The sequence below is a fragment of the Ananas comosus genome, linkage group 11 (genome assembly GCF_001540865.1).
Source record: "Ananas comosus cultivar F153 linkage group 11, ASM154086v1, whole genome shotgun sequence".
In the NCBI taxonomy this organism is placed as follows: Eukaryota; Viridiplantae; Streptophyta; class Magnoliopsida; order Poales; family Bromeliaceae; genus Ananas; species Ananas comosus.
In genome coordinates, this window is record NC_033631.1 from 5,660,708 (window position 1) to 5,685,313 (window position 24,606).

Genomic DNA, 24,606 nt, shown 5'->3' on the forward strand with positions numbered 1-24,606 from the left:
GCGCTGTAGAAAAAAAAAGAGAAACGACAGAACGAAGAGGAAAGAGAAGCGAGAAAGAGAAAAAAAATAATAAGGGTATTTTGTCCAGTTTGCCTGCAAAAAGCGGCCCGAATCCTGCTAAAAACGAAAAATGTGACCCGGTTTTTGCAAAAGCCCAATAGTGAATTTTTTTATGCAAAGAGGCCTATATTAGATATAATAGATACTAAAAATACTCTTCCAAAATAACAACAATATTTTTAAAAAATACAAGTAATTTGGGTCATTATGCACTCTTCTTCCTATTAATTCCATATTCTCCTTGAAATAATTCTGAAATGTTTAAGGAGACAACAATGTAAATGTTTTGAAAGCTAAAAAAAAAAAAAGTAAAAAAAGCTATTTAACAGAGAATTTTTTTTGTTAGTTTTTGCCTGTTTTTACTCTAGTTATTTTTGGCAAATAAAGAAACAGCAGAAACAAAATGTGTGGTGAATCAAACTTTTTTTTGTTTTTATTAAAACATGCGAGATGAACCTATTTTACAGGAGAAGGAATCTAAGCCGTAGTAGAATGTGATGAGTGTGAACACCAAAACACCCACACCACCCACAACCCCCCCCCCCCCCCCTCCCCCCCCCCCCGCCCCCCCCCCCCCCCCCCCGCCCGCCCAAAAAAAAAAAAAAAAAAAAAAAGGGCATATCACAATCAGAACTTGAGGCAGAAGAAAGTGCCTAGCTGCAAGCAGAACCTAGCAAAGACTTCCAACATAGAATACTATCAAGGATGCTTCTGTGTAGGACGTCAAACCAAATTGGGAATCAACTTTATCCTACTCTTTGGATCAAATAAGCTAACAAATGGACAAAATCCTACTGTGTGGATCACATGGGCTACCAAATAGGCGAACATAGGAGTTGTATAATCTACACTTCTAAACTTTTGATATATGAAGAAAGGACGAAACAAAATCTAATTTTTGTCCTTTGAATAAAAAGAGTGTAAGATTTACATTCATTTTTGCCGTATACTAAAAGCAATATTGTTTATATATTTTTAAGCAATGCTACGAAGGACCATTATTTCTCACTTATTACATTAATTTATTTTTTATTAAAATTTATTTAAATTTTTCTGAACTCTTGGATAAAGAGTGTAATCTCTACTGCTCGGTCTACAAATAGAATTTTCAAGGATCTTTGGAACAAAGATGTACAGAGAGTCTCAAAAGGATCAGCTTCTTTAAATAGTCCCCTCATCTATTCAAGTTATTAGGACCTCTCAACTTCTAATTCCTTTTAGAATTAAATAGTTTTAGTCAAAAAGCTAAATATTCTATCATGTTTACTAGTAATTTCACCAAATTTAATAATTTTAATTATTCACTAATAAATAAAATGAATTCAATTAATGGTTGATAACTAATAAAGTTATTAAATTTGAAAATTTTTAATATACCAATATATAAAAGTTCAAATGTAAAAAAGACTTAAAAGTTGAAAAGGTTTTAATCAAAAAAAAAAGTTGAGGAGCCTGTTGCAAAATGCTGATAGTTAAGGTGGTCTTCATTCATTTTTACCTAAAATGAATAGATAAAAACATACAAAATGTACCTAAACTATAGATTAGCTTAAATTAGCTATTCAATCTTTTAAATTTTGATTATATTATTGAATCTTTCAATTATTTGTTTTGAGTCTATGAATGGTACTTTTGAGTTTAAAATATAAGCTAATTATTTTTAAAAATTTGTAGTTGCTGAAATTGTATGAAATATATTAATTAAGTCCATAAAGATGAGCAATAAATTCAAATTTAAGGTCAAAATATCATTGACTAACCAAAATAAAAAATTTTAAAAATTTGAGTAGTAAAATTAAAATTTTAAAAAATTAGATAGCTAATTCAAAAGAGCCCGACAATGAGATAAAGGGCTTTTTTTGTATTTAGGCCCCTGGTAAATTTTTATTTTAAAAATAGCCCTGTCAAAATTTAATTTGCAAAAATGGCTCTGAGCTTGCCATGCAGGCGCCACATCAGCGCCACGCGCGTAGGGTTGGGACCCGTGTGTTAAGTTGAACACGGTGAGCCATTCACCGTGTTCAAACACGGTGAATAGATCACCGTGTTTAATTCGTATTTTTTGTATATTGAAAAAAAGAATAGGAAGTAGGGATGTCAATAAGTATGAATATCCGAAATATTATCCGAATCCAAATCCGAATATATATATATATATATATATACATAATTCATTTTTATTTATTTATTTATACAATATATAAAATATATCCATATCCGACCAAAAACTCGAAATCCGAATCTAAACCCAGCGGGTTTTAAAAATCTATACCGTTGGATGAAAATCTAAGGAATAAAAATTATTAAATATTTTATATATTGTATAAATAAATAAAAATAAANGGTTTTAATCAAAAAAAAAAAGTTGAGGAGCCTATTGCAAAATGCTGATAGTTAAGGTGGTCTTCATTCATTTTTACCTAAAATGAATAGATAAAAACATACAAAATGTACCTAAACTATAGATTAGCTTAAATTAGCTATTCAATCTTTTAAATTTTGATTATATTATTGAATCTTTCAATTATTTGTTTTGAGTCTATGAATGGTACTTTTGAGTTTAAAATATAAGCTAATTATTTTTAAAATTTTGTAGTTGCTGAAATTGTATGAAATATATTAATTAAGTCTATAAAGATAAGCAATAAATTCAAATTTAAGGTCAAAATATCATTGACTAACCAAAATAAAAAATTTTAAAAATTTGAGTAGTAAAATTAAAATTTTAAAAAATTAGATAGCTAATTCAAAAGAGCCCGACGATGAGATAAAGGGCTTTTTTTGTATTTAGCCCCCTGATAAAATTTTATTTTAAAAATAGCCCTGTCAAAATTTAATTTACAAAAATGGCTCTGGGCTTGCCACGCAAGCGCCACGTCAGCGCCACGCGGGTAGGGTTGGGACCTGTGTGTTAAGTTGAACACGGTGAGCCATTCACCGTGTTCAAACACGGTGAATGAATCACCGTATTTAATTCGTATTTTTTGTATATTGAAAAGAAGAATAGGAAGTAGGGATGTTAATAGGTATGAATATCCGAAATATTATCCGAATCCAAATCCGAATAAATTATATATATATATATATATATATATATACATAATTTATTTTTATTTATTTATACAATATATAAAATATATCCATATCCGACCAAAAACTCGAAATCCGAACCTGAACACAGCGGGTTTTAAAAATCTATACCGTTGGATGAAAATGTAAAGAATAAAAATTATTAAATATTTTATATATTGTATAAATAAATAAAATAAATTATGTATATATATATATAATTTATTCGGGTTTGGATTCGAATAATATTTGGAATATCCATACCTATTGACATCGCTACTCCCTATTCCTCTTTTCAATATACAAAAATATGTACTAAACATGGTGAACCATTCATCGTGTTTAGACACGATGAATGATTCACCGTGGCCCAGCCCTGCCCGCGTGGCGCTGACGTGGCGCCTGCGTGGCAGGGCCAGAGCCATTTTTACAATTTTAATTTTTATAGGACTATTTTTAAAATAAAAATTGGTCAGGGGGTTATTTGCAAAAAAAGCTCTGAGATAAATTCTGTACCTTTTTAATTACAACGACTGATCCTCAAGATTTTAACCATACAGGGGCTATTCCGGAAATTAATGCACCCCCCCAAAAAAAAAGAATTGATTCCCCGCTCTCGTTGAACTCCACACCCACCACTCTCCGTCCACTCTCCGCGCATTATCAGCCTCGTCCCTCACCTGTGGAGTACAAGTAACTGCACCCTTCTCCCGCTGCCCCAACACTCCCTTCCCCAGTGAGAGCTCCGAGAAGAGAGAGAGAGAGAGAGAGAGAGAGAGAGGGAGGGAGACAGAGAGAGCCCTAGGGAGCGCCCTGAGGAGAGAGAGAGTGCGCTCGAAGGAGATGGAGGGGTTATTTATCCGATCCGTGGCGGCGGTGGCGCTCTCCGCCGCGATCGCGGCGAGGGCGTACAAGCGCCTCTCCCTGGACCTCTCCGGGGCGATTCTAGGGTTCTTGGTGATGGCGATCCACATCGCAGCTGGGTACAGGTCGGATCCCTCTCCGTCCCCTTCTCGATTCGTTCGTTTTCCTCTTTTCGGCCATTCTCGGGGTCGTTCTTCGCCGATTAGGGCTCGTCTTCGTCCGTTTGATCATTGTTTTCGTCGTAAAAAGGTTCGGAGCGCTGCTTCTCGTGTTCTTTTTCACGTCCTCGAAGCTCACGAAGATTGGCCAGGAGAAGAAGCGGTTACTTGAGGAGGATTTCAAGGAAGGGGGGCAGCGTAACTGGTGAGATTTTTGCTATTTCATTTCTCGATTTGGAAACATAGTACTTCTTTATCGATCACCTGTTTTACTTGTGTTCTTCTATGTGGAGTTTTTGTAGGCATAGATTTCGGACTTTAGGTGTATTTTTCTTTTCATTTCGTTGAGAACGCTCAAAATTTGGATCAAGAATTTGACCTATCCTGCATAAATTTTGATCAGGAAATTGTTAGTTTTTGCAATAATTGCAAAAAATTTGTGAAGAAAGTGATAAACTATGTCAGAATGCTATAAATGATCTACAGGTTCTGCTGATGATTCAAGAATTCTGTGTTGGAATCTATAATGGTTTGTAGGAGAAGCAAGACAATATTGTGTAGTTTCAGCATATAATGAAGCGAACTGATAATCCTACCTATCTCCGAAGCTCACAATTCGTTTAAGATGAGCTATCCTTCATCATGGGACAGGGCTAAGCTGCCCAATCATTTATTCTTGTAGCAGATCACTTTGTTATTCAAATAATTCTTGATTAGTCTTGGGCACTCAGAAATATGCAGTATTGGGTATATTGGTTCGTAGTTGTATCGAATTGGGTTTACTTGGAATGGTTCTCACTGAACTTCTGTTGAATATAAAATATTAAAACACCATTCTGTGGTCGCTTAAGCTATTGGAGACAAATGTTTGTTTCACGTTTATTTAACATGGTATTAGAGTAGGTCCTAAATTCAAACCCTAAGCCTCTGGAGAATATTGGTTGTTTCACATTTTATTACAACTTCTTGCAATTAGCTTTCATATATTGTATAATGCATTTTAGTCAAAAATCGAAACAATGCTTAAATCGACTATAAGAAGTACAATAAGATGCAATGCACCAATATGATGATAATGTGCGGGGTTTAATTCACTTTCAACAGCAATGAGATAATTGACATAGACCATTAGAATAAATACAATCTTATTATAATAGGAAGGTAAACCAACTTTTGTTAAGGAAAAGTTAGAAATCTTGTATTGTGGGAAACAGCAATAAACCCATGATGACATGGGGGAATCATCAGGTAGCAGAAGCTAAGAGAGACTGGAAGCTATGGGAAAAAGATGTACAGGGGTCTTTGCCTTTCTGACTATTTGAACTTTTGTTGCCCCATTAAATGTTAGTATGTTGCCCAAGTTACAACTTATAAGGTTTGAAATGTTTAGAATGTCAATAATATTAGATGGTCAGATCTTGCTAGGTTTTATAGATTAACCATGTTAGAAGTACTTAATAAAATGTCCAATAACAAAAAGTTAAAAGAACTTTTAAAGAGGTTTCCCTTCTTCCTTTCCATGTCCCAATGGGTTTAGAAAACTCTCTTAGATAAGATGAGCTAAAAGAAAATGTTGACCCTATCCAACGTAATACCTAAAAACTGAATAAGTTGGATGATAAAAAAGGACTTCAAAAGAATTGGAGGCAAAAGAAATCTTAAGGTTTCAAGTTCATTCCTTCCAAGTTCCAATATGGAAAGTGGTGGACAGAGGTATCCAATTTATAAAGTGCATTGTTGGTGCATGCAACTTAAGCAACTTTTTAAATGTTCAATAAGTATCTACTATTTATACAGGAGAAATAATGGCTACTGTTGATAAAATTAGTTTCACGTCCAATGGAAATAAGACCTTCAATCTCTGTTCCTTAAATTGAATCATGAGCCTCCAATATTTGTTTAATCATCGGTATATTGTTGTTCAGACAATAGTGTTCTGCTTCTGTGTGATTGATTACAGAATTCGCTGGCTTATGTTACTGTGCCTTCTATATTGGCAGGGTGCAAGTTCTGGCTAATAGCGCAATCGCGACTGTATTGGTAGTTGTAGTCTCGGCAATGACCAGGGGACATGGTATGTGCTTGGACACAAAAAAGTCAGATGTTGTCACTGCTCTTATTGGTGGTATTATTGGGCACTATGCCTGCTGCAATGGAGACACTTGGTCCTCAGAAATTGGAATACTTAGCAAGGCACAGCCACTGCTTGTTACAAATTTCAAGGTGCATATTTAATTTTCCAATTAAAACTTGCTTCAGATCACAAACTCCTTCTGGCCAGTATGGCCTGTTCATTTTTAATGCGAGTATATATCTTTTGGCTTTTACAAATGGCTAGCTTGTACTGAAACTAAACCAATGATTTAAATTGCCTTTCCTGTTATGTTCTAATTCTGTGTATGTGATTGATTTAAAATAAAGTTGCACTAATCAGGTTCTATCTATTTGTTAATTTGCCTATGCTAAATCGTACTATACAAAAGATAAGTAGGGAATTTTGGTTGTTTGCTCAATTGAATGTAGATTTTCTTTGCAAGTTGCCAGTGGACCAAGGACTGCAGATCACACATCATGCTTTCATGAATTTTTGGTTTTGAGAGCAACAAGCCATGCAGATCAACAAATGTTAGAACTGTCCGCAGAAACATCCTTCTAGGAGCCCCCCAAAAAGCGATCATAACTGGGTGCTGATCCTTTCAGAAATATTAAAGGAAAAATTACCTTGATAAAAGATTTCGAGATTTGAGGAAGGGTAGAAGAAAGCAGAACCATTGCCTCATATGATACACTTTCTCATCTTGCGTTGCTTTCCTGCTAGCTTTAGCATGCATTGTTTCCTATCTTGATTGAAAGGCACTGTGAAGGTCATAATCACTGCTAGACTAGTCATCTCCTTTTAAGGAACTTTTATTTTAGCTCTGCCAGTGCTTCCTGCTTTACCCACAACCATTTTCTTGTCTCATTGTTAACCAAATATTTCTTTTACAATTCATACAATATGTTTTGACTTAAATTATTAAAAATGCTTGTTACAAAGTTTTAATCCATTTTCCATCAATACCTCATCAGATTGTGCGAAGGGGTACAAATGGTGCGGTCACTTTGGATGGGCTTTTGGCAGCTGCAGCAGCTGGATTTGTTGTTGGCCTTAGTTACGTCGTTACCGCATTGCTGACAGCTGAATGTGCTTCTGATGTAGCTTGGAGGCAGTTGCTTGTTATACCCATTGCTACAGCTGCTGGTCTTCTTGGGAGTCTGATTGATTCATTTCTGGGTGCGACGCTTCAGTTCAGTGGATATTGCAATGTCCGGAAGAAGGTAAACTAACATGTTGAGATACTGTGCTTCTGTTGTCGATATCTAAATCTGTACACATTCCTTTGGGCTCCGTTTGGTAACGGAATAACTGTGGAATAATCAAATTTATTTTCGTTATTATGCCAAACGAAAAAAAAAATTATCGGAATAATTTATGCTAGTCAAAGCAGGTTATTCCATTTTTCACTGGAATAACCCGTTAATTTAATTCTCCCCCAACCATGGAATAAGGTTTATTCTTGGAACCCGAGGGGCAGGGCAATAAAATTACCATTGCCTTCTTTTTGGGTCGCCTCAGAAACCGCGCCACTTTACCCACCTACCAAAGCCTCGTCCACTTCATCTCTTTTCCCAATGCCAAGTATGTAGAGATTTGGTCAGTGCAATGTGTTTATATTAGTGTTTTTGTTTAACTATATGAAATTATTGGCAGTTAAATTAGTTATTATTGCATATATTATTGGTTTTTATTAATTTCTAATTGTATAAATTAATTTAAAATTATCTTACTGCATATTGCACTGCTCTGCAGAAAAAAATATTATCTCTTATTTATAATGTTTAGTATTGTAATTATGTTTGGAAAAATTATATTAAAATTTATCAAGTATTGTATATGTATTATACAAAAAAAAAAAGATTCACTATATACATAAAGGCAAACTTGGCATTTTTAAATATTTCAATCAACTTCACCAACTGTTCTTCTCTTATTTCAGGAAAGTTACCAAACATCACTTTGTCTATTCCTGAGAATAAGTAAAAATTTTACCAAACAAAAAATTACTTTCATTCCTCTCTATCCTAGAATATTGAGATATTCTAGGAATAAAAGAATTTAATGCTGTAGTCATTATCCCATTACCAAATGGAGCCTTAAATAATAATTTTGTTTGTCACTATTTTCTTGTGAATGAGTAAATTCGATGTTCATAGAACTTTCATTTATCTATGTTGAGACACTAGGAAACAAGTAGACTTTCTTTATATAAACATGGGTAAATGGCCAAGATCTTTATAGGAAGGTTCCTTATTCCCAGAGCCATCTCTAGATAATCGCCTGATCACCAAGTGACAAATTGTTTGGTCTACTACTGAATTTAGCAGATGCCGTTTGTTAGTGTGTCTTCAATCAGGATACCAAGAACATCAGGTTCAATTTATTCTCAGAGGTAGAGTTTCTTCACGCAATGTGACTTTTATGATATAAATTAATTTTCTGTAAAGTGTTAGTCATAACAGGGAAATTAAAAATCTAGTTGAGAACTTTATGGTAAAACAGGCGAAGTAACACCAAAATAGACAAGATGAACCTACATGGGTTTGTAGCAATGTGGCTGGTTGCTTTCAGAATGAAAACTTTACTGATAAGCTTTTGCCATGCACGCACGCACAACAATAGTAAAAACAAAATGCCTTTCATAAATCAGTAGTATTGCGCTAATCAACTAAATCTGTCTAAGGGTGATAATTCTTCTTTGGTAACTGAGTAACTATAAATTTCTGATCTGTTGATTAGTCTGGTGTAAATGAAGGTGGTGAGTAAACGTGGGCCAACAGTGAGCAGGATTTCAGGAATGAGCATACTTGACAACAACGCCGTGAATGCAGTTTCAGTTCTTTTGACGACAGTTCTTACGGCCTTCGCATGCTTGTACATCTTCTAGTTGACCTACACAGGCAACAAGTGCTTGCCCATCGATACTATGTACCATCGCGGACCATGGTTCTCGTTAGCAACACAATCTGCAGTTACATATCAATTGTACGCTTGTTGGCTTTCTTTGATATACTGCTATTTTTTGGCTTCCTTTATTGGGAACTTTTCTGGATCCGCACTCCATTTCTTTCTAGGAAGTGCAAATTAAGCCCTCCACAAAGGGCTATTTACAGTGCCAGGAAAAGGAGATCTTCGTGTACTGGCTTAGTTGAACGTAGTGATTTTTGTTGCTACGAGATGTTTTTGTTGTACAACATTGCCTGCGCAATCTAAAAAGAGTCTCTTTTGAAAATAGGGCCTTGATAATGCTGGTTTCACTTTTGTTTGCCTCCTCTCGTGATTTCCAAGTAGTTTTACTTCAAGACTAACAAAGTTGCGCACCAAAACTAGGCTGTTTACTTTTACAGGGAAAGATACATGCTTCCCTCAAGGGATTCCAAAATTTTGACTATCAGATGTTCTGCATGTCCCGTTGAAAAGAATCTGATCCACTTCATTCCTGCTTCCTTTGACAATTATGTGTGGACATCTTGTTCTCAATTGAAGAATGCTAGTGAAAGTAAAACAGGAGTTAACAGCTTTTACCAACTGTGTCAAATACTATTGAAGTTTTGGTTGTTATACTTTATCTTTGCAGCAGCAAAAACTTGAGTCGATATGGGCTAACAAGCACGCTTTACTGGCAATGTTATTCCACCTGTCAAAGTTGTATCGTCTTAAATTTTGATTGTCCCACAGTTAAGAGTACCAGCAATGTACCCGCGCTTTGCTGCGGGTTCGATAGATATATTTTTAATTATATTTATAAAATATAGTATACATTACTGTTAAAATATATGTATTGAACACACATTTGTATCGACATCTACCGGTAAATTTGTATGATAGAAAAATAAAAAATAAAAATTTACAATAAAATTTAACTAATTAAATTTATTTTATAGTATATTAAATGTCTATATACTAAAAATTATAAAATTTAGATCTCATGCATAAAACAATGGAGGAAAGAGTACATTTCTTGAAGAAAGAGAGAGAGAGAGAGAGAATGTAGCATTAAATTAGAAATTAAAGATTTTAATTAAAAATTATTTTAAGAGGGAATGTGTCTTGTTTAGAGAGAAAAAAGAGTATTAAATTAGAAATTAGTTAGAGAAAGAGAAGAGGATTCAATTAAGAAATTAATTATTTTTGGAGAAGAGCACATAAAATGATAGATTCAAATTTTAAAAGAAAGCATGTCACTTGCTTCAAAAAGAGAGGAAAGAGAATATTTATGGAAGAAAGAGAGAGATGGGAGAAAAATAGCAATAAAGTAGGAATTAAATGTAGATGTGTCGTATTAGTACAATTAGTGAAAATCCCGCGTTTCATTGCGGATAAATAGTTTGATAAATATACAGTAGTGTAATCAAAATACAGCATTAAGCGTAACTCAGCCTTAAATAGTTTGATAAATATACAGTAGTGTAATCAAAATGCAGCACTAAGCGTCACTCTTATGGAAATATAATAAATTAACAGTACAATAAAACATATAATCTAAATGCAATATCAATTTGAAATTTTCATAGCTGGTCTTCATTTGTGAAAGGACTTTCATCGAAACTACAAATAAAAATAAAGATCGCAATAAAAAATGTAAGTTTAACATAACCTTAGCTATAAATAGTACATATTTGAGGGAAGAAATGAAGTAAATTCTAACTCACCTAAGTCTTTTTTTTTGGTAGGCTGGATTTCCTTTATATCATCGGCAGATGGTGGAGAGCTGTAGGTAGAACAATATATCTCAGTTGGTTTGAAAAACACACAAACGCACACACAAACACATATAATAATATAAAGCAAACATAGAAATAAATATGTAATTATTACCTGAACGAAATGGTAAAACTGAAAGTGAATTAGAAGGTAGGTAACCTACAAAACACCAAAAATAAAGAAAAGTATATACTGTTGACTAATATTATTGCATTTTTTTTTTAAACTATGCAGGCTGCTGCAAGAAAAATGGGGTTCATTGGGCAAATAAAGTAGAAAAATGTCCAAGAGTTGCATTATTGCCTACACGTTAAGAAAGCCAATAATACAAAAAAAAGTACAATTGGTACATTCCTCACACTTGAAAGGAGAGTAGCAACATCTGAAACAGAACAAAAAAAGGCAAAGTTCATGTGCTCCGACTAAAAAAAAGAGGAAAAAACATCAAGATAAAATAGAGAAAAGTAAATAACAGGAAAAAGAAAAAACAATAAAAAGTAAAGAATGAAAGACCAGTACATAAATAATCAAAGCAGAAAATATTAAAAGGAAAAATAATAAGGCTCAGGTTTAACAGGCAAGCACGTGTCATCTCTTTCTTTTTTCGCCATAAGCTTAAGTAAGAACAGAAAAACCATATGAAGAAACCACAGCGAGAACTTGAAGTGTAATAAAAGTTACATAAACTGCAAAACGCTAAATACAAAGCAAAGTACTTATATTATTTAATACCAAACCAAAATGCCATGCGCAAAATTACTTTGCTGAAAACAAAAGCATGAACCAATTAAGTAGTCTGAGCAACTAAGCATTCTGATTGGACATGGCCTCAGAGGGGTCCGCCGCAATAGTTCAACGGTGATACGGTTCACTACAGCATAGCACTCTCCAATGGCATTTCGGAGCTTAATTCGCTCATTTACATATTCATTCTTTTGAGCAACTGTACTAACATGACACTCCTTAAGAAAACTATGCTCTCGAGAAAGATTACTGTACTGTGTAGTCAAAACGGCACAATTGGTTGTTTGATGGTCATATAAATTCTTGTATAAGAGGGAGTCATCATAATTAATATCTTTGAATTGCAAGTCGCATTCTTCCTTAAGCCTCTTCATAGCTAGGCGCGCAGCATCCTGCTCAGCGCCAGTAGCAGTAGGGAACTGGGAACTTGAACAACGAACAGTTTGGACGACAGTTTCGCTGCGTGGAATTTGCAGATCAACATATCCAATGAATTTGCCTTCGGTATCGGGGGTCACTACAATCTGGGGGACGCCTAGGCCGAGTTGCTCGTAAACCTCACCAAGCATCATAACATAAGAAAAGTGGATAGTCGCCATGGCTTGGACTGCAAAGAAAGTAGGTTAATAATTTTTTTTTTATAAAGTACTGTAATAAAGGAAGTTAAAAACCAAAGAATGGCGCAGATGTAAATAAGATACTGCTAAGAAGCAAGGCAGCAGATGCAAAAAAAAAGGGAAAAAAACACACAACTAACAACCGAAACAGGACAAGAAAGGAAAGTTCATGTGTCCTGAATAAAGAAAAGGAGAAAAACACCAAGATTAAATAGAGTAAAGCAAGTTATAGTAAGAAAAGAGAAATACGTAAAAATTAAAAACGAAAGACCAGTACATAAATAATCTAGGAAGAAAATAGTAGAAGGAAAAATAATGAGGCTCAGATTTAACAAGCAAGCATGTATAATCTCTTTTTTTTTCGACATAAGCTTTACAGTAGGTGGTAGCCTCTAAACAAACCCTCCAACCTACAATTCAAAAGAATCATTAGAAGGTGGTTGCCTTTAAACAGGCCTTCAAACCTAGAATGGACAATCTATTAACATCTAGCTTGGCCGCACCACAGGGCAGGAATGCCAATTACACCCTGTACATTCAAGGAAAGTTGTAGCAGGGAAGGCAAGGAAAGAATTAAAAGTAAGAGCAAGTAAGCAAAGAAGCGGAGCAGTGATAGATGGTTGCGCACGGAAAAGCCGTACCGTCTGGTGTAGACAGTTGCCTTCTAATGCGCCATCCAATCTAGAGATAGTCTAGAAAAAAAAAAATATAATCACAACATAAGAGAGTTGTCATCATCGCCTCAAAAAAAAAAAAAAAACACAAGGGAAACAGTCTAGAAAAAAAAAATAAATAAATGAAGGAGAAGGGTAAAGAAAACAAAATAACAAAGAAAAGAAAAGAAAATAAAGAAGCAAGGAACCCAGTCTAGAAAGAAGACTAAGAAAGTAACGAGAAAACCTGAACAAAAAACATAGTAAGAAAAATAAACCAAGTAATTGAAACACGTAATCACATTAGGTAGTAAGTTAGTAAACCAAGTAATCCAAAGATATATAACCAAACAAATAAAACAGATAGGCTCAGATAAAGTGTGAGAAATGGTACCAAGTAAAAGCATTTTCTTCATCACTTGCGTCGGCAAATCTTGGCCGAACTTCATGCTGGGAGAGAAGAGAGGGTCAGAAATCACAAAAGAAAAAACCCAATATAGTAGCATCAGTGGACATAATAGATGGCTTCCCTTGAATAGGCCGTCCAATCTTTGCAAGATGGTTGCCCTCCTATAGAACACCGAAGCCACGCTTCCCCGGGGGTAAAAAATTGCTTTCAGGAAATAAAAGCGGCCAGGAAAAAATTCCTCTCCGGAAATAGCAGGCAGTTTCATAGCCCAAAGAAAGTTCAGAGTATTTTTTTTTTTTTTATACACTTGTCATCATCGCCTCCAAAAAAATAAAAAAATTAGATGAAGAAGCAAAGAAATCCAGAATGAAAGCGATAAAAAAACATTAGAAACACTTAGTTAGAACAACAAGAAAAACCCCCAATATAGTAGTGTCAGGCAATAGGCAGTAGTAGATGGGTTTGCATGAAAAAAACCGTCCAATCTGTGGTAAATGGTTGCCTTTGAATAGAACACCCAAGCAACCTTCCTAATCCAGTAGTTTTTTTTTTTATAGTAAACACCAATTAGTGCAGAGGTGGTCCAACTGTGAGATCCCAGATAGTCCTATATATGAGATATAATAGGGCTAAACTTTTAACCCGGTTTAAGCATTTTGGGTGGTGGCAAGGCCCAAGAGATTAAGAGAGTTAAGCGTGCTAGGACGGGAGTAGTCCTAGGATGGGTGACCCCCTGGGAAGTTGGGGCGTCACAGATGGTATCAGAGCCAATTACCAGCCGGAAGTGTGAGATGAGTCTCGGCTGAGCCAGGGTCTGGATGACGGGCTAGCGAGACGAGTCTCACATCGCCTGGTACTTGTGAGTCTGAGCCTGACGAGGACGTCAGGGCTTAAAGGAGGGGAGATTGTGAGACCCCAGATAGTCCTATATATGAGATATAATAGGGCTAAACTCTTAACCCGGCTTAAGCATTTTGGGTGGTGGCAAGGTCCAAGAGGTTAAGAGAGTTAAGCGTGCTAGGACGGGAGTAGTCCTAGGATGGGTGATCCCCTGGGAAGTTGGGGCGTCACACCAACCTTCCTGACATTGAATCTTCTTTAAAGGGGTTATGCTCAGAGGTAAAAGATAGGAAAGTGACAAACTGATGAAAACCAAAATTTCAAAAACAAAAACCAAAGGGATAAAAAAAGGGAGCCACGAATTAGAGGGGAGAAAACAGCTTGCCCCCAAAAAAGAACTAAATAATGTAAAGCAAACAACAAACTATAAATTGGGGGGGGGGGTGTAAGCAATACAATACCTGCGAAGAAGGCAACAAATATAATAAGTCAGTATATAGTAACAGATAGAGGGTTCTGTAGCCAATAAAAATAGCTCACCTTATACTACAGAGAGAGAGGCTAGTACAGTTTTTTTTGGAAAAAAGTACATACTATTTATAGGCTCAGAAGCACACAAAATAAGCCTTTATTGTCCAGCAGGCTTTAGGGAACAGTTTTTGAAGTATAAGCCCTTTGTCCAGCAAGCTTTAGTGATCAGTTTTTTTAGTATAAAAGTAAACATGATGATAACAGAATTTACTATAATATTAAGTAAGATCTTAGGATATCTTTCCATTTTTTTTAGATCTCACAATATCTTTACATATATATTTTTTTGAACAGAACTTCTGGTAATATAGGGGTCAAACAGCAACCTAGGGGTCCTTTTTTTTGGTGCCCTCTGAGGAGTAGGAGCCAAATAGATCTAGAGTTAGGGGCCATGCAACACACCATCGCAACAGTAGAAGGCTTAACGGACGGCACATAATCGGCAAAGGGAAGCACACAGTAGTAAATAGAAAGGCGAGAGAGAAGATTACCTGTAGAGGTCAGAGGTATAGGGATAGGGGTCACCTGTAGACTCCACATAGGCATAGCTGTCGATCCCACGCCAGGTAAGCAATACAATACCTGCGAAGAAGGCAACAAATATAATAAGTCAGTATATAGAAACAGATAGAGGGTTCTGTAGCCAATAAGAATAGCTCACCTTATACTACAGAGAGAGAGGCTAGTACAGTTTTTTTTGGAAAAAAGTACATACTATTTATAGGCTCAGAAGCACACAAAATAAGCCTTTATTGTCCAGCAGGCTTTAGGGAACAGTTTTTGAAGTATAAGCCCTTTGTCCAGCAAGCTTTAGTGATCAGTTTTTTTAGTATAAAAGTAGACATGATGATAACAGAATTTACTATGATATTAAGTAAGATCTTAGGATATCTTTCCATTTTTTTTAGATCTCACAATATCTTTACATATATATTTTTTTGAACAGAGCTTCTGGTAATATAGGGGTCAAACAGCAGCCTAGGGGTCCTTTTTTTTGGTGCCCTTTGAGGAGTAGGAGCCAAATAGATCTAGGGTTAGGGGCCATGCAACACACCATCGCAACAGTAGAAGGCTTAACGGACGGCACATAATCGGCAAAGAGAAGCACACAGTAGTAAATAGAAAGGCGAGAGAGAAGATTACCTATAGAGGTCAGAGGTATAGGGATAGGGGTCACCTGTAGACTCCACATAGGCATAGCTGTCGATCCCATGCCAGGTAAGCAATACAATACCTACGAAGAAGGCAACAAATATAATAAGTCAGTATATAGAAACAGATAGAGGGTTCTGTAGCCAATAAGAATAGCTCACCTTACACTAGAGAGAGAGAAGGTAGTACAGTTTTTTTTGAAAAAAAGTACATGCTATTTATAGGCTCAGAAGCACACAAAATAAGCCTTTATTGTCAAGCAGGCTTTAGGAAACAGTTTTTGAAGTATAAGCCCTTTGTCCAGCAAGCTTTAGTGATCAGTTTTTTTAGTATAGAAGTAGACATGATGATGACAGAATTTACTATGATATCAAGTAAGATCTCAGGATATCTTTCCATTTTTTTTTTAGATCTCACAATATCTTTACATATATATTTTTTTGAACAGAGTTTTTGGTAATATAGGGGTCAAACAGCAGCCTAGGGGTCCTTTGTTTTGGTGCCCTCTGAGGAGTAGGAGCCAAATAGATCTAGGGTTAGGGGCCATGCAACACACCATCGCAGCAGTAGAAGGCTTAACGGACAGCACATAATCGGCAAAGGGAAGCACACAGTAGTAAATAGAAAGGCGAGAGAGAAGATTAGCTATAGAAGTCAGAGGTATAGGGATAGGGGTCACCTGTAGACTCCACATAGGCATAGCTGTAGATCCCACTCCAGCGAGGGGTTCGGGTAAGAGAGGATCCGCACTATTCTCTCCAGGATCGAAGAGAGAGAAACCTACCGATGATGAGTGTGAGAGAGGAGCATAGATGTTAGAGAGAGAGAGCGGCAGAGACAGCGCGTTGGAGAGAGAGGGGGAGAGAGAGGGGGGTGATCGGTTCAGGAGAGAGAGGGATGTAGAGAGACGGTGCGCAAGAGAGAGAGAAGGATAGAGAGGGGCATTCGGTTGAGGAGGGAGAGAGAGGGAGCAGCATTCAATCTAGGGAAAAAGGTCTGGGGAGAGAGGGTGGGGCGTTCGGTTTAGGAGGGTAGAGAGAGTAGTAGAGAGGAGGAGAGAGAGAAGGAGGCAGAGAGACAGTAAAAGAGAGAGAAGGAGAGAGAGGTGCGGTCGGTTCAGGGAAAAGGGTTGGGGGAGAAAGGGTGGGAACATCCCTGAACGTCACGTGTAGCAGAACATCCTCCTAATGCCACGTGGATCGAACATTCTCTCAATTTAAATAGTGTGGATACTTGGAGGGACCTCCAATGACTTTAATACAATGCACCAAGTGCATCCAAACTCCCTCCATGGACTTGACACATGTCCACACACATCTACGATCTACACTGCACCAGGTGCACCAAATGCACCAAAAATAATTTGAGAATAAGTGTCATATTAGTATAATACCTCTAAGGACTTTAATATATAGTAATAGATAATAAATTGGTGCTTCAGCCATTTCTTCAGTGATTTTGCAATATTGACACATAATCTACACTCTTTCACTAAAATCTTGGAGTTGGCTCTTCAGTCTTGTAGAATAGTTTTGACCTAAATACAAGGCTCATAACGTGCGACTATATGTACCCAATCTTGTTAGGAGTCATTGCTCAATTAGGAGTCTTGCACAAGGTACGAGTAAGATTAGTATGTATATAATAGTACCGTGAATGAAACATACAAAGAGCGTACAGACTATTCTCTTTTGACCTAGCTACTGTTAAGTAACGAATCAGGAAAACTTTAAGATGCAGAGTTTTGCATTTAATAACTCCGAAGGTTCTACTTGCACAAAACCATTAAAACAACGGAATTGTTTAGCTTCAAGAGGCACTTTTGTTTTGTACCCTAACAGATAAAAAAAAAAAACCCTACTAAGCTCGTGACTTCGCTATGGTAGGAATGCAAACGGACCCGGTTGGTGGAGCTCCCGCACCGATCCGTCCCGAATGGATTCGGGGCGGAAAACGGAGTAATTTTTATGATCTGAGACGGATTTGGGATATGAAATTGAAGAAATTTTGACCCGCCCGAATCCGCCTTGCCATGATCTGCTCCGAATTTGCCTCGAAAACTATTTATATTTGAAAAAATATTTCTAAAATAAATGTATTTACAAAAAAGTCCAAAATACAAATAAATTAGTACTATCATTTCTCATGTATTTGAAACTTTGAATTTTGCTTCAAATTATGATTGATATTTTTTATTTTTATAATTGATGTTGTTAATTATATATATAATATTATTAAAAATTATTAATTTATATTTTACAAAATATTAATAATATTATAATTTTATAAAAAATATTAGTTGGCGGGGGGATTCGGTGTGCCGGCAGGAAGTGGGTTACGAGACGGGGCGGATTATGGGATATATTTTTTAACCCATCACGCATTCGGGGCAGGAGGTGGGGCGAGATTTTGATAGTGCGGACAGAAGGCGGGGCGGGGCTCCTGCCCCCAGATCCGCCCCATTTGCATCCCTACGCTATAGAAGCATGAAAAATTCCAACTACAATAGATAAGTCAACGTGTCTGGAAACACTAAAAAAACAGCATAGTCATACTATGCTATACCTATAAAAAAGAATTATCCTATAAGGTATTTGGGAATCTCAAAAGAGAACTAATTTTTTAGAGTATAGTTAAACTAAACTCTTAAAAAATAGAGTAAAATGATAATTAACTCCAACTTAAACGAAAAAAAATTCCACCATCTTTCGGCTCCACCCCTGAGTCAAATTTTAATTTTTAATATGATATTTTAAATTTAAAATTTTAAGTTTCAAATTTAAAATGATAATTTTAAATTTAATATTTGAGTTCAAGTTTCAAGTTTTAAAATTATAATTTTAAATTTAATATTTGAGTTCAAGTATCAAGTTTCAAATTTTAAAATTTCAATTTTTAATTTTTAATTTTTAATTTTTAATTTCTAACTTTTAGCTTTAAATTTTAAATTTCAAAATCCAAAATTCAAATTTTAATTCTTAAAAATTAAAATCTTGAATTTTATATTTTAAAGTATAATTTTAAAATTTAAATTTATTTTAAATTATAATATAATTATAAATTATAAATTTTTAAATTTTTAAATTNTTTAAGTTTCAAATTTAAAATGATAATTTTAAATTTAATATTTGAGTTCAAGTTTCAAGTTTTAAAATTATAATTTTAAATTTAATATTTGAGTTCAATTTTAAAATTTAAATTTATTTTAAATTATAATATAATTATAAATTATAAATTTTTAAATTTTTAAATTTAAATTTTTAAATTTTAATGTTAATTTTAAAATTTTAAATTTAAAAATTTATAATTGTTAGAGATCACGTAGAATTATATAATGTATATCAAACTTATAATTAGAGGATTCCCAATTTCATTTAGACTAAAACTACATAATATAAACTCCATAATATTTTTTTGCGTACAAACTACATAATATAAACTCCATGATATTTTTTTTACGATGTATCCAAACGGGGCCTAAAGGATGAATGAGGATGAATGAGGGAAGAGCAAAAACACTAACTTCACACAACCAACCAATCACAGAATCAGCCTGTCCTGAAAAGACACATACACCCTTTAACAAGGCCAATAACAAATCAGGATTCATTTACCAAAAAAAAAAAAGAAATCAAACCAAGATTCCGGAATCTATACTAGACAGGACAATACGTGATAGGAAGAAAATGACAATACAGACAAGTGGCTCTAGTGAAACAGTAATTAATACAAGAAAATGAGCATCAACACTCGGCCTACTTTCGAGCAGCAACAGATTCCCTAGTAGTTAACAACAAAAGCACAATAATACAGGAAGTTACAAACAAAAACGAAAAAAATTGAAGCAGTTTGGCACCCTGAAAAAAGAAGCACCAGAGCTTCTAAGAAAGAGCAGCAGCTAGAGGAATGGAAGGCACTACAGGTGTTACCAGGACAGCTGTGTTTACAGTCACCGGTTGAAATGCAGCAACAGCGGCGGCGGTGGCGGTGGCAGTGGTAGCAGCAGTAGAAGCAGCAGTGGCGGCAGCAGTAGATTCCAAACGTTCCCATGTTATTCGTCGCCTCTCATCCGACACCATCCTGTTCTGCTCATCCTCCTCAAACTTCTTCTGGCACGACAAGAATAGCTCCTCGTCCATCTCGGAGAGCATCTTTTTCACATTGAACGTTAGATTTAAAACAGCTTGGTTCCAATGTTGCTGAGAGTTCCTCTCTAAAGCTGGGAAGATCAGCGGCATGATAGTTTCCCGGTTTGGAGCTACCAAGCTGATCACTTGATCGTTGTTCCACAAGAACAATGCTCGTTCGGCTACCTGAAATATATATATATTTCCTCCTTTATGGACAACAAGTAGAATAGAAAATAGAGTAGAAGTTGGATGATTACCATCAATAAATCCAATAAAGATGTTGTGTATGGTGGTGGCACAACTTTTTAAGAAAATCCAATAAATCCTGATAGCAAAATTCCACAGTGCTTGGTTTTAAATCAATCTAGTAAACTTGCCATAAAAATTTAGATGCCTATTGTTTCTAATCTTTCGTGCACAATAGTTTTGAAGTTGGATGATTAAGCTTAAGAAGCAGGAGTCAAAATTCCTTTAACAGGACATGCCATCTGATGATCTCCTAAACAGAGCAGCCAGTTGGCAACGTCAAGTTGAGAACAGCTTCAGTTGCAGTTAGTTTGAGAAGGATTTTTCTTCGAGTCTTCTCAAATTAAAGTGTAGCTACTCAACTTCGTGAATTGTGGACAAGGATTTAAATCTGTTTGCTTTGATTCCAACCCTACCACAATTAGAGATGCTGAAACACGCACAACTCTATGTAAAGAATCTGTAAGTAGGTGAGACTACCGCATGACTTAATGATGACTTAATGATGAGACCTTTGTTTAAAGTATATTCAAATGATTCTGGCAGTGAGCGCTAACTTATCCTTCTTCCTTCTCGGCTTATTTTCCTTCTATTTGTTCCACAAGCTTGACAACTCTTACACTTTGCCAGCATGCCTACCTACCTCCTAGCACTTGTGAGCCTTCTAAAATATAAAAAGCCACAGACTAGGACATGAAATCCTTATTCCACAACCTCAAGCCGGCCAACCACCCTATCGAGCCAGTCGACTCCTTTCTTTAGACCTAGAATACAACAATAACCAACTATTTGACCTGCTCATGTCAACAAATCTATCTACTTTACATTTGATAGTAACTTTTTAATATGGATACAAGTTTATTTACAAGGCCTTACTATCATAAATGTTCTCCAATCCTTACCAGAATATTGATATATCTTTCAGTTAAATTTATGTCGTCTTTGGATCAGAAAATAATTCTCTAGCTCAATCAACGTGCAATGTATATGTTTCAGGTCTGGGTCAAGTCAAACTTAAGACAACAATTTAAACTCATTACCAACAAAAGCCAGGAATATCATTGCCAACCGAAACCACGCAACGAATCAATACCAACCCTAGTCAGTACCAACTACGAATCAAGTTCATATACAATTATCATTACGAGTGGGCAAGTAGGAAACATAGTGTCCGCCCAGATAGTTAGGCTACCATCGACCGCCAAAGCAACAATCACATGAACTAACCACAAATCTATCTACTCCACATAGGGCTACAACTTGGATTGGGTTCAACCAAAACCTGCATAAGCATAACCTATTATGACCAATGAATCAAGAAATTTGAAACTTGGCTTATGTTAGGTTTGAGAAATTCTAATCAAACAACCATTTCGAGGTAGGCTAGGATTGACGTCGAACGCAACTACCCAGGCCAACCCTCATTATTTATTTCGTCTAACATAGAATATTTATTTTTGAAGTGTATATCTTTCTAATATAGTGAACAATAATTCTATCTATAAGAGTGCAAAAGCTTAGACCAAATCAAACAATCTGACATCAAGATGCACATTTTGTTCAGACTTCACCTAGAGTTCCATCTAACGTGAGTTATACTAGAGAAAAAAAGCAATAGAATCACAACTTCAAAGGAACAAACATATCATATAACAAGTTTGTATGATGTACTTTACATAGAATGGAGAGAAGATTATTCCCCCTTAAATCTTTAAGAATTGTTGCCCAAGTGACCACTCAGTAAACAGGATAGTGCCTAAGCTTTTGAATATTCATCACATATTCCTCCACTTCGTAGCAACCATGGGCAATGTTAGCATGTACTATACTATCTAGGTGTTCAATATCTCAACTTTTTAGCACAAATTAAGAATACTCTCCTAGAAGAAGTATTGCTGGCCTAAATAAACGAAATCCCTTATATATCCTCCAGTAAGATATTGTTCTAAGATTACAAATGCAAATCCCTTAGCAATCTATGTTATTTGCCACATATTTTGGCAGCCCTCTGTAGACTTAATTTGCATTAAATTCATGTAAAAGCAACAAGAATTCATCTGTAGTCTGAAAGTGTTCATGCATTTCTGATCATGCAGACTGTTGTCCGGTTCTATGGCCCCAGCAGTACAAAATAGAACTAAGAAGGGAAAATAGACCTTTAACAGATCAAATATCAGTTTGTTAAAAACCACAAGATCATTCAAGGAGAAAAGAAACAAACGATCTGAAATCAAAAATAAAAGCTAAACAATAAGTTGAAAGACAAAAACATAAACGAATCACATTAAGTTATTTTATTGCCACACGAAACATGCTGACATGAAAAGAACCCAAAAAGGGTATAAGCAGAAGAAGAATTACCTGGAAATGGGAACTGTTTACACAATAGCCAATCCGTCGAAAAAATGGGACCATAAATTTTTGGAATTCTACCATGTTGGTAGCCTCCAAAATCTCCTCCAACTCACTCAAAAACATCACTTCCTTTTGACTGTTAGTCACAGGCCAATATTTCAACAACCCTCTAACGACTGAACTAGTTAACTTTGGTTCTTTCTCTATAAACTGCGTCACACAATATGTTAACTGTTGTAGATAAACACCAACTGACTTTGGCTTGTGCAATGGAATCAGGGCCCTAAAAAGGAAAATTTTGTGCTCTTCCTTTAAAGGCAAAGCAAACCCACTAATCACACTACCGCAAACCTCGAGTAACTCTGCTATCCCATTATGCCGGTCAATTTCAAACGCAAAGCGATAAAATATATCACTCACTGCCTTTCGGATGAAAGGGCGATGGACCATGAACTTTCCGTAAATCCTATGCAAGATCGTTTTCAAACAATCCCTTTCTCTTGGATCTTCAGAATCAAAGAGATCGAGCAACTTCAAGATAAATGAGTGGTCCACATACTTCTTCCCTATCTTCGCATCAAGCGAAGAAGATCCAACAAATTTTAGAAGTAAATCATAAACAAGTTGCAAATGGGGCCAAGAAGGATCAAACATCGGCTCATCCTCCTCAGTTTCCCCACCACCGGACAAATTAGATCGGTCATTCGGCGGAAAAATCCTGAACAAATTAATTGCGAACATCCTACAGCTAGAAGCAATCATCTGCTCAGTAAACCGAGAACATCCAGCGTTTATGTAGTCTATAAGATCTGTGAGAATCTGCCTCTTGATGCCCTTCTCAGAAGAGTTCTTATCGGGGTCTGAAAAATCAAAAACTACGCAGCAGAGATTCAACTTGCTGACAAAAAGGCTTTGCTTATCAGAGTTGGGTACATCCTTGAGAGAAACCAGGGGCTCAATACCAACTACGATGCTCGAGGGAAAGACAGACGAGGTCCGCTTCGACATGGATGCTCGGGCCGGACCCACATTGCCGCTACCAGTCCGGCCATTGCTGTGAGGATAGCTCCGACCGGGCTCGGAAGCTGATTCGGACTTTGACGAAGATGAAGATGATTTACGCGGCAACTTGCTAAAGATTTGCTTCCACATGTTGACCAATTAGAAAGTAGAAGGCTCAAATCAAGGTCATCGGTTTGCTTTTTCAAATGAATGGGAACAAAGTAAAAGCAAAGAATTCTCAACCTTACGAAAAGCCTAAACCTAATGGCAAAAAGGAGGCATAGATTAGCCAAAAAAACTCCTTTTTACGCGCATTTAACCCTAAATTCACGAACGTAACAGAGATCAATAGTGAGAAATGTCTTGATCTTCGATCAACACGACGCACGAACACGATCAAATAAGGAACCACACAAATCGCTAAATCTGAGAATCGTCTACTACCAAAAAAGAAAAAAAGGGCGTAAATTGGAGAAAAAGAAGCAGCTACAAAGTACAAACCCTAGAAACTGCGGAAACAACACGGATCTGAGGGTTCCATCCTCAAAATTACCCCCAAACGACGAGATCTCCACCAAAAAAATTTACAGATTCAACCGCTATAAAAGGATTCGATCACACATTTCCATTCATGCGATCAATCAAATTGGAGAGCTTCGATCGCCCTTCGGAGAAGAGAGAGAGGGAGAGAGAGAGAGAGAGACAGAGACAGAGAGAGAGGCGGAAGAGGATGAAACAGAAATTGCTTTCGCCGAAGGCCCTTTTGTTTCGCCCTCGGAATCCAACTCCGAATGGGACGATTAATGCGAGAAATCTGGACCGTCCTTGAGCAGCTGGTGTACGATGGGTGAAATCTTGTCCGTTGAGTTGGAAACAGGGGTCAGCGTTAGTCGTTGATGTGACGTGGATTCGGTCCAAACTAAACATGATAGGGACGAAATAATAATTTGCAAAAGGACAAATTGCACCAGTAG

At 36.2% G+C, this 24,606-nt stretch overlaps 2 protein-coding genes across 3 annotated transcripts; one reads left to right on the forward strand and one right to left on the reverse strand.

Annotated features, from left to right (window-relative positions):
* Positions 3,733-9,638, forward strand: LOC109716907 (protein PGR-like). 2 transcript variants are annotated; one of them, XM_020242518.1, is made up of 5 exons: positions 3,733-4,118; positions 4,243-4,356; positions 6,152-6,374; positions 7,221-7,469; positions 8,989-9,148. In XM_020242518.1, the coding sequence occupies exons 1-5, from the start codon at positions 3,973-3,975 to the stop codon at positions 9,013-9,015; spliced, it is 759 nt and encodes a 252-aa protein (XP_020098107.1). In that variant the 5' UTR covers positions 3,733-3,972; the 3' UTR covers positions 9,016-9,148. The 2 variants fall into 2 exon arrangements, with proteins under 2 accessions (XP_020098107.1, XP_020098106.1); XM_020242517.1 differs by having other exon boundaries at positions 3,736-4,118; positions 9,005-9,638.
* Positions 19,528-24,355, reverse strand: LOC109717688 (serine/threonine protein phosphatase 2A 57 kDa regulatory subunit B' iota isoform-like). Its single transcript, XM_020243560.1, has 2 exons — positions 22,637-24,355; positions 19,528-20,212 (listed from the first exon to the last, which is right to left on the reverse strand). The coding sequence occupies exons 1-2, from the start codon at positions 23,780-23,782 to the stop codon at positions 19,781-19,783; spliced, it is 1,578 nt and encodes a 525-aa protein (XP_020099149.1). The 5' UTR covers positions 23,783-24,355; the 3' UTR covers positions 19,528-19,780.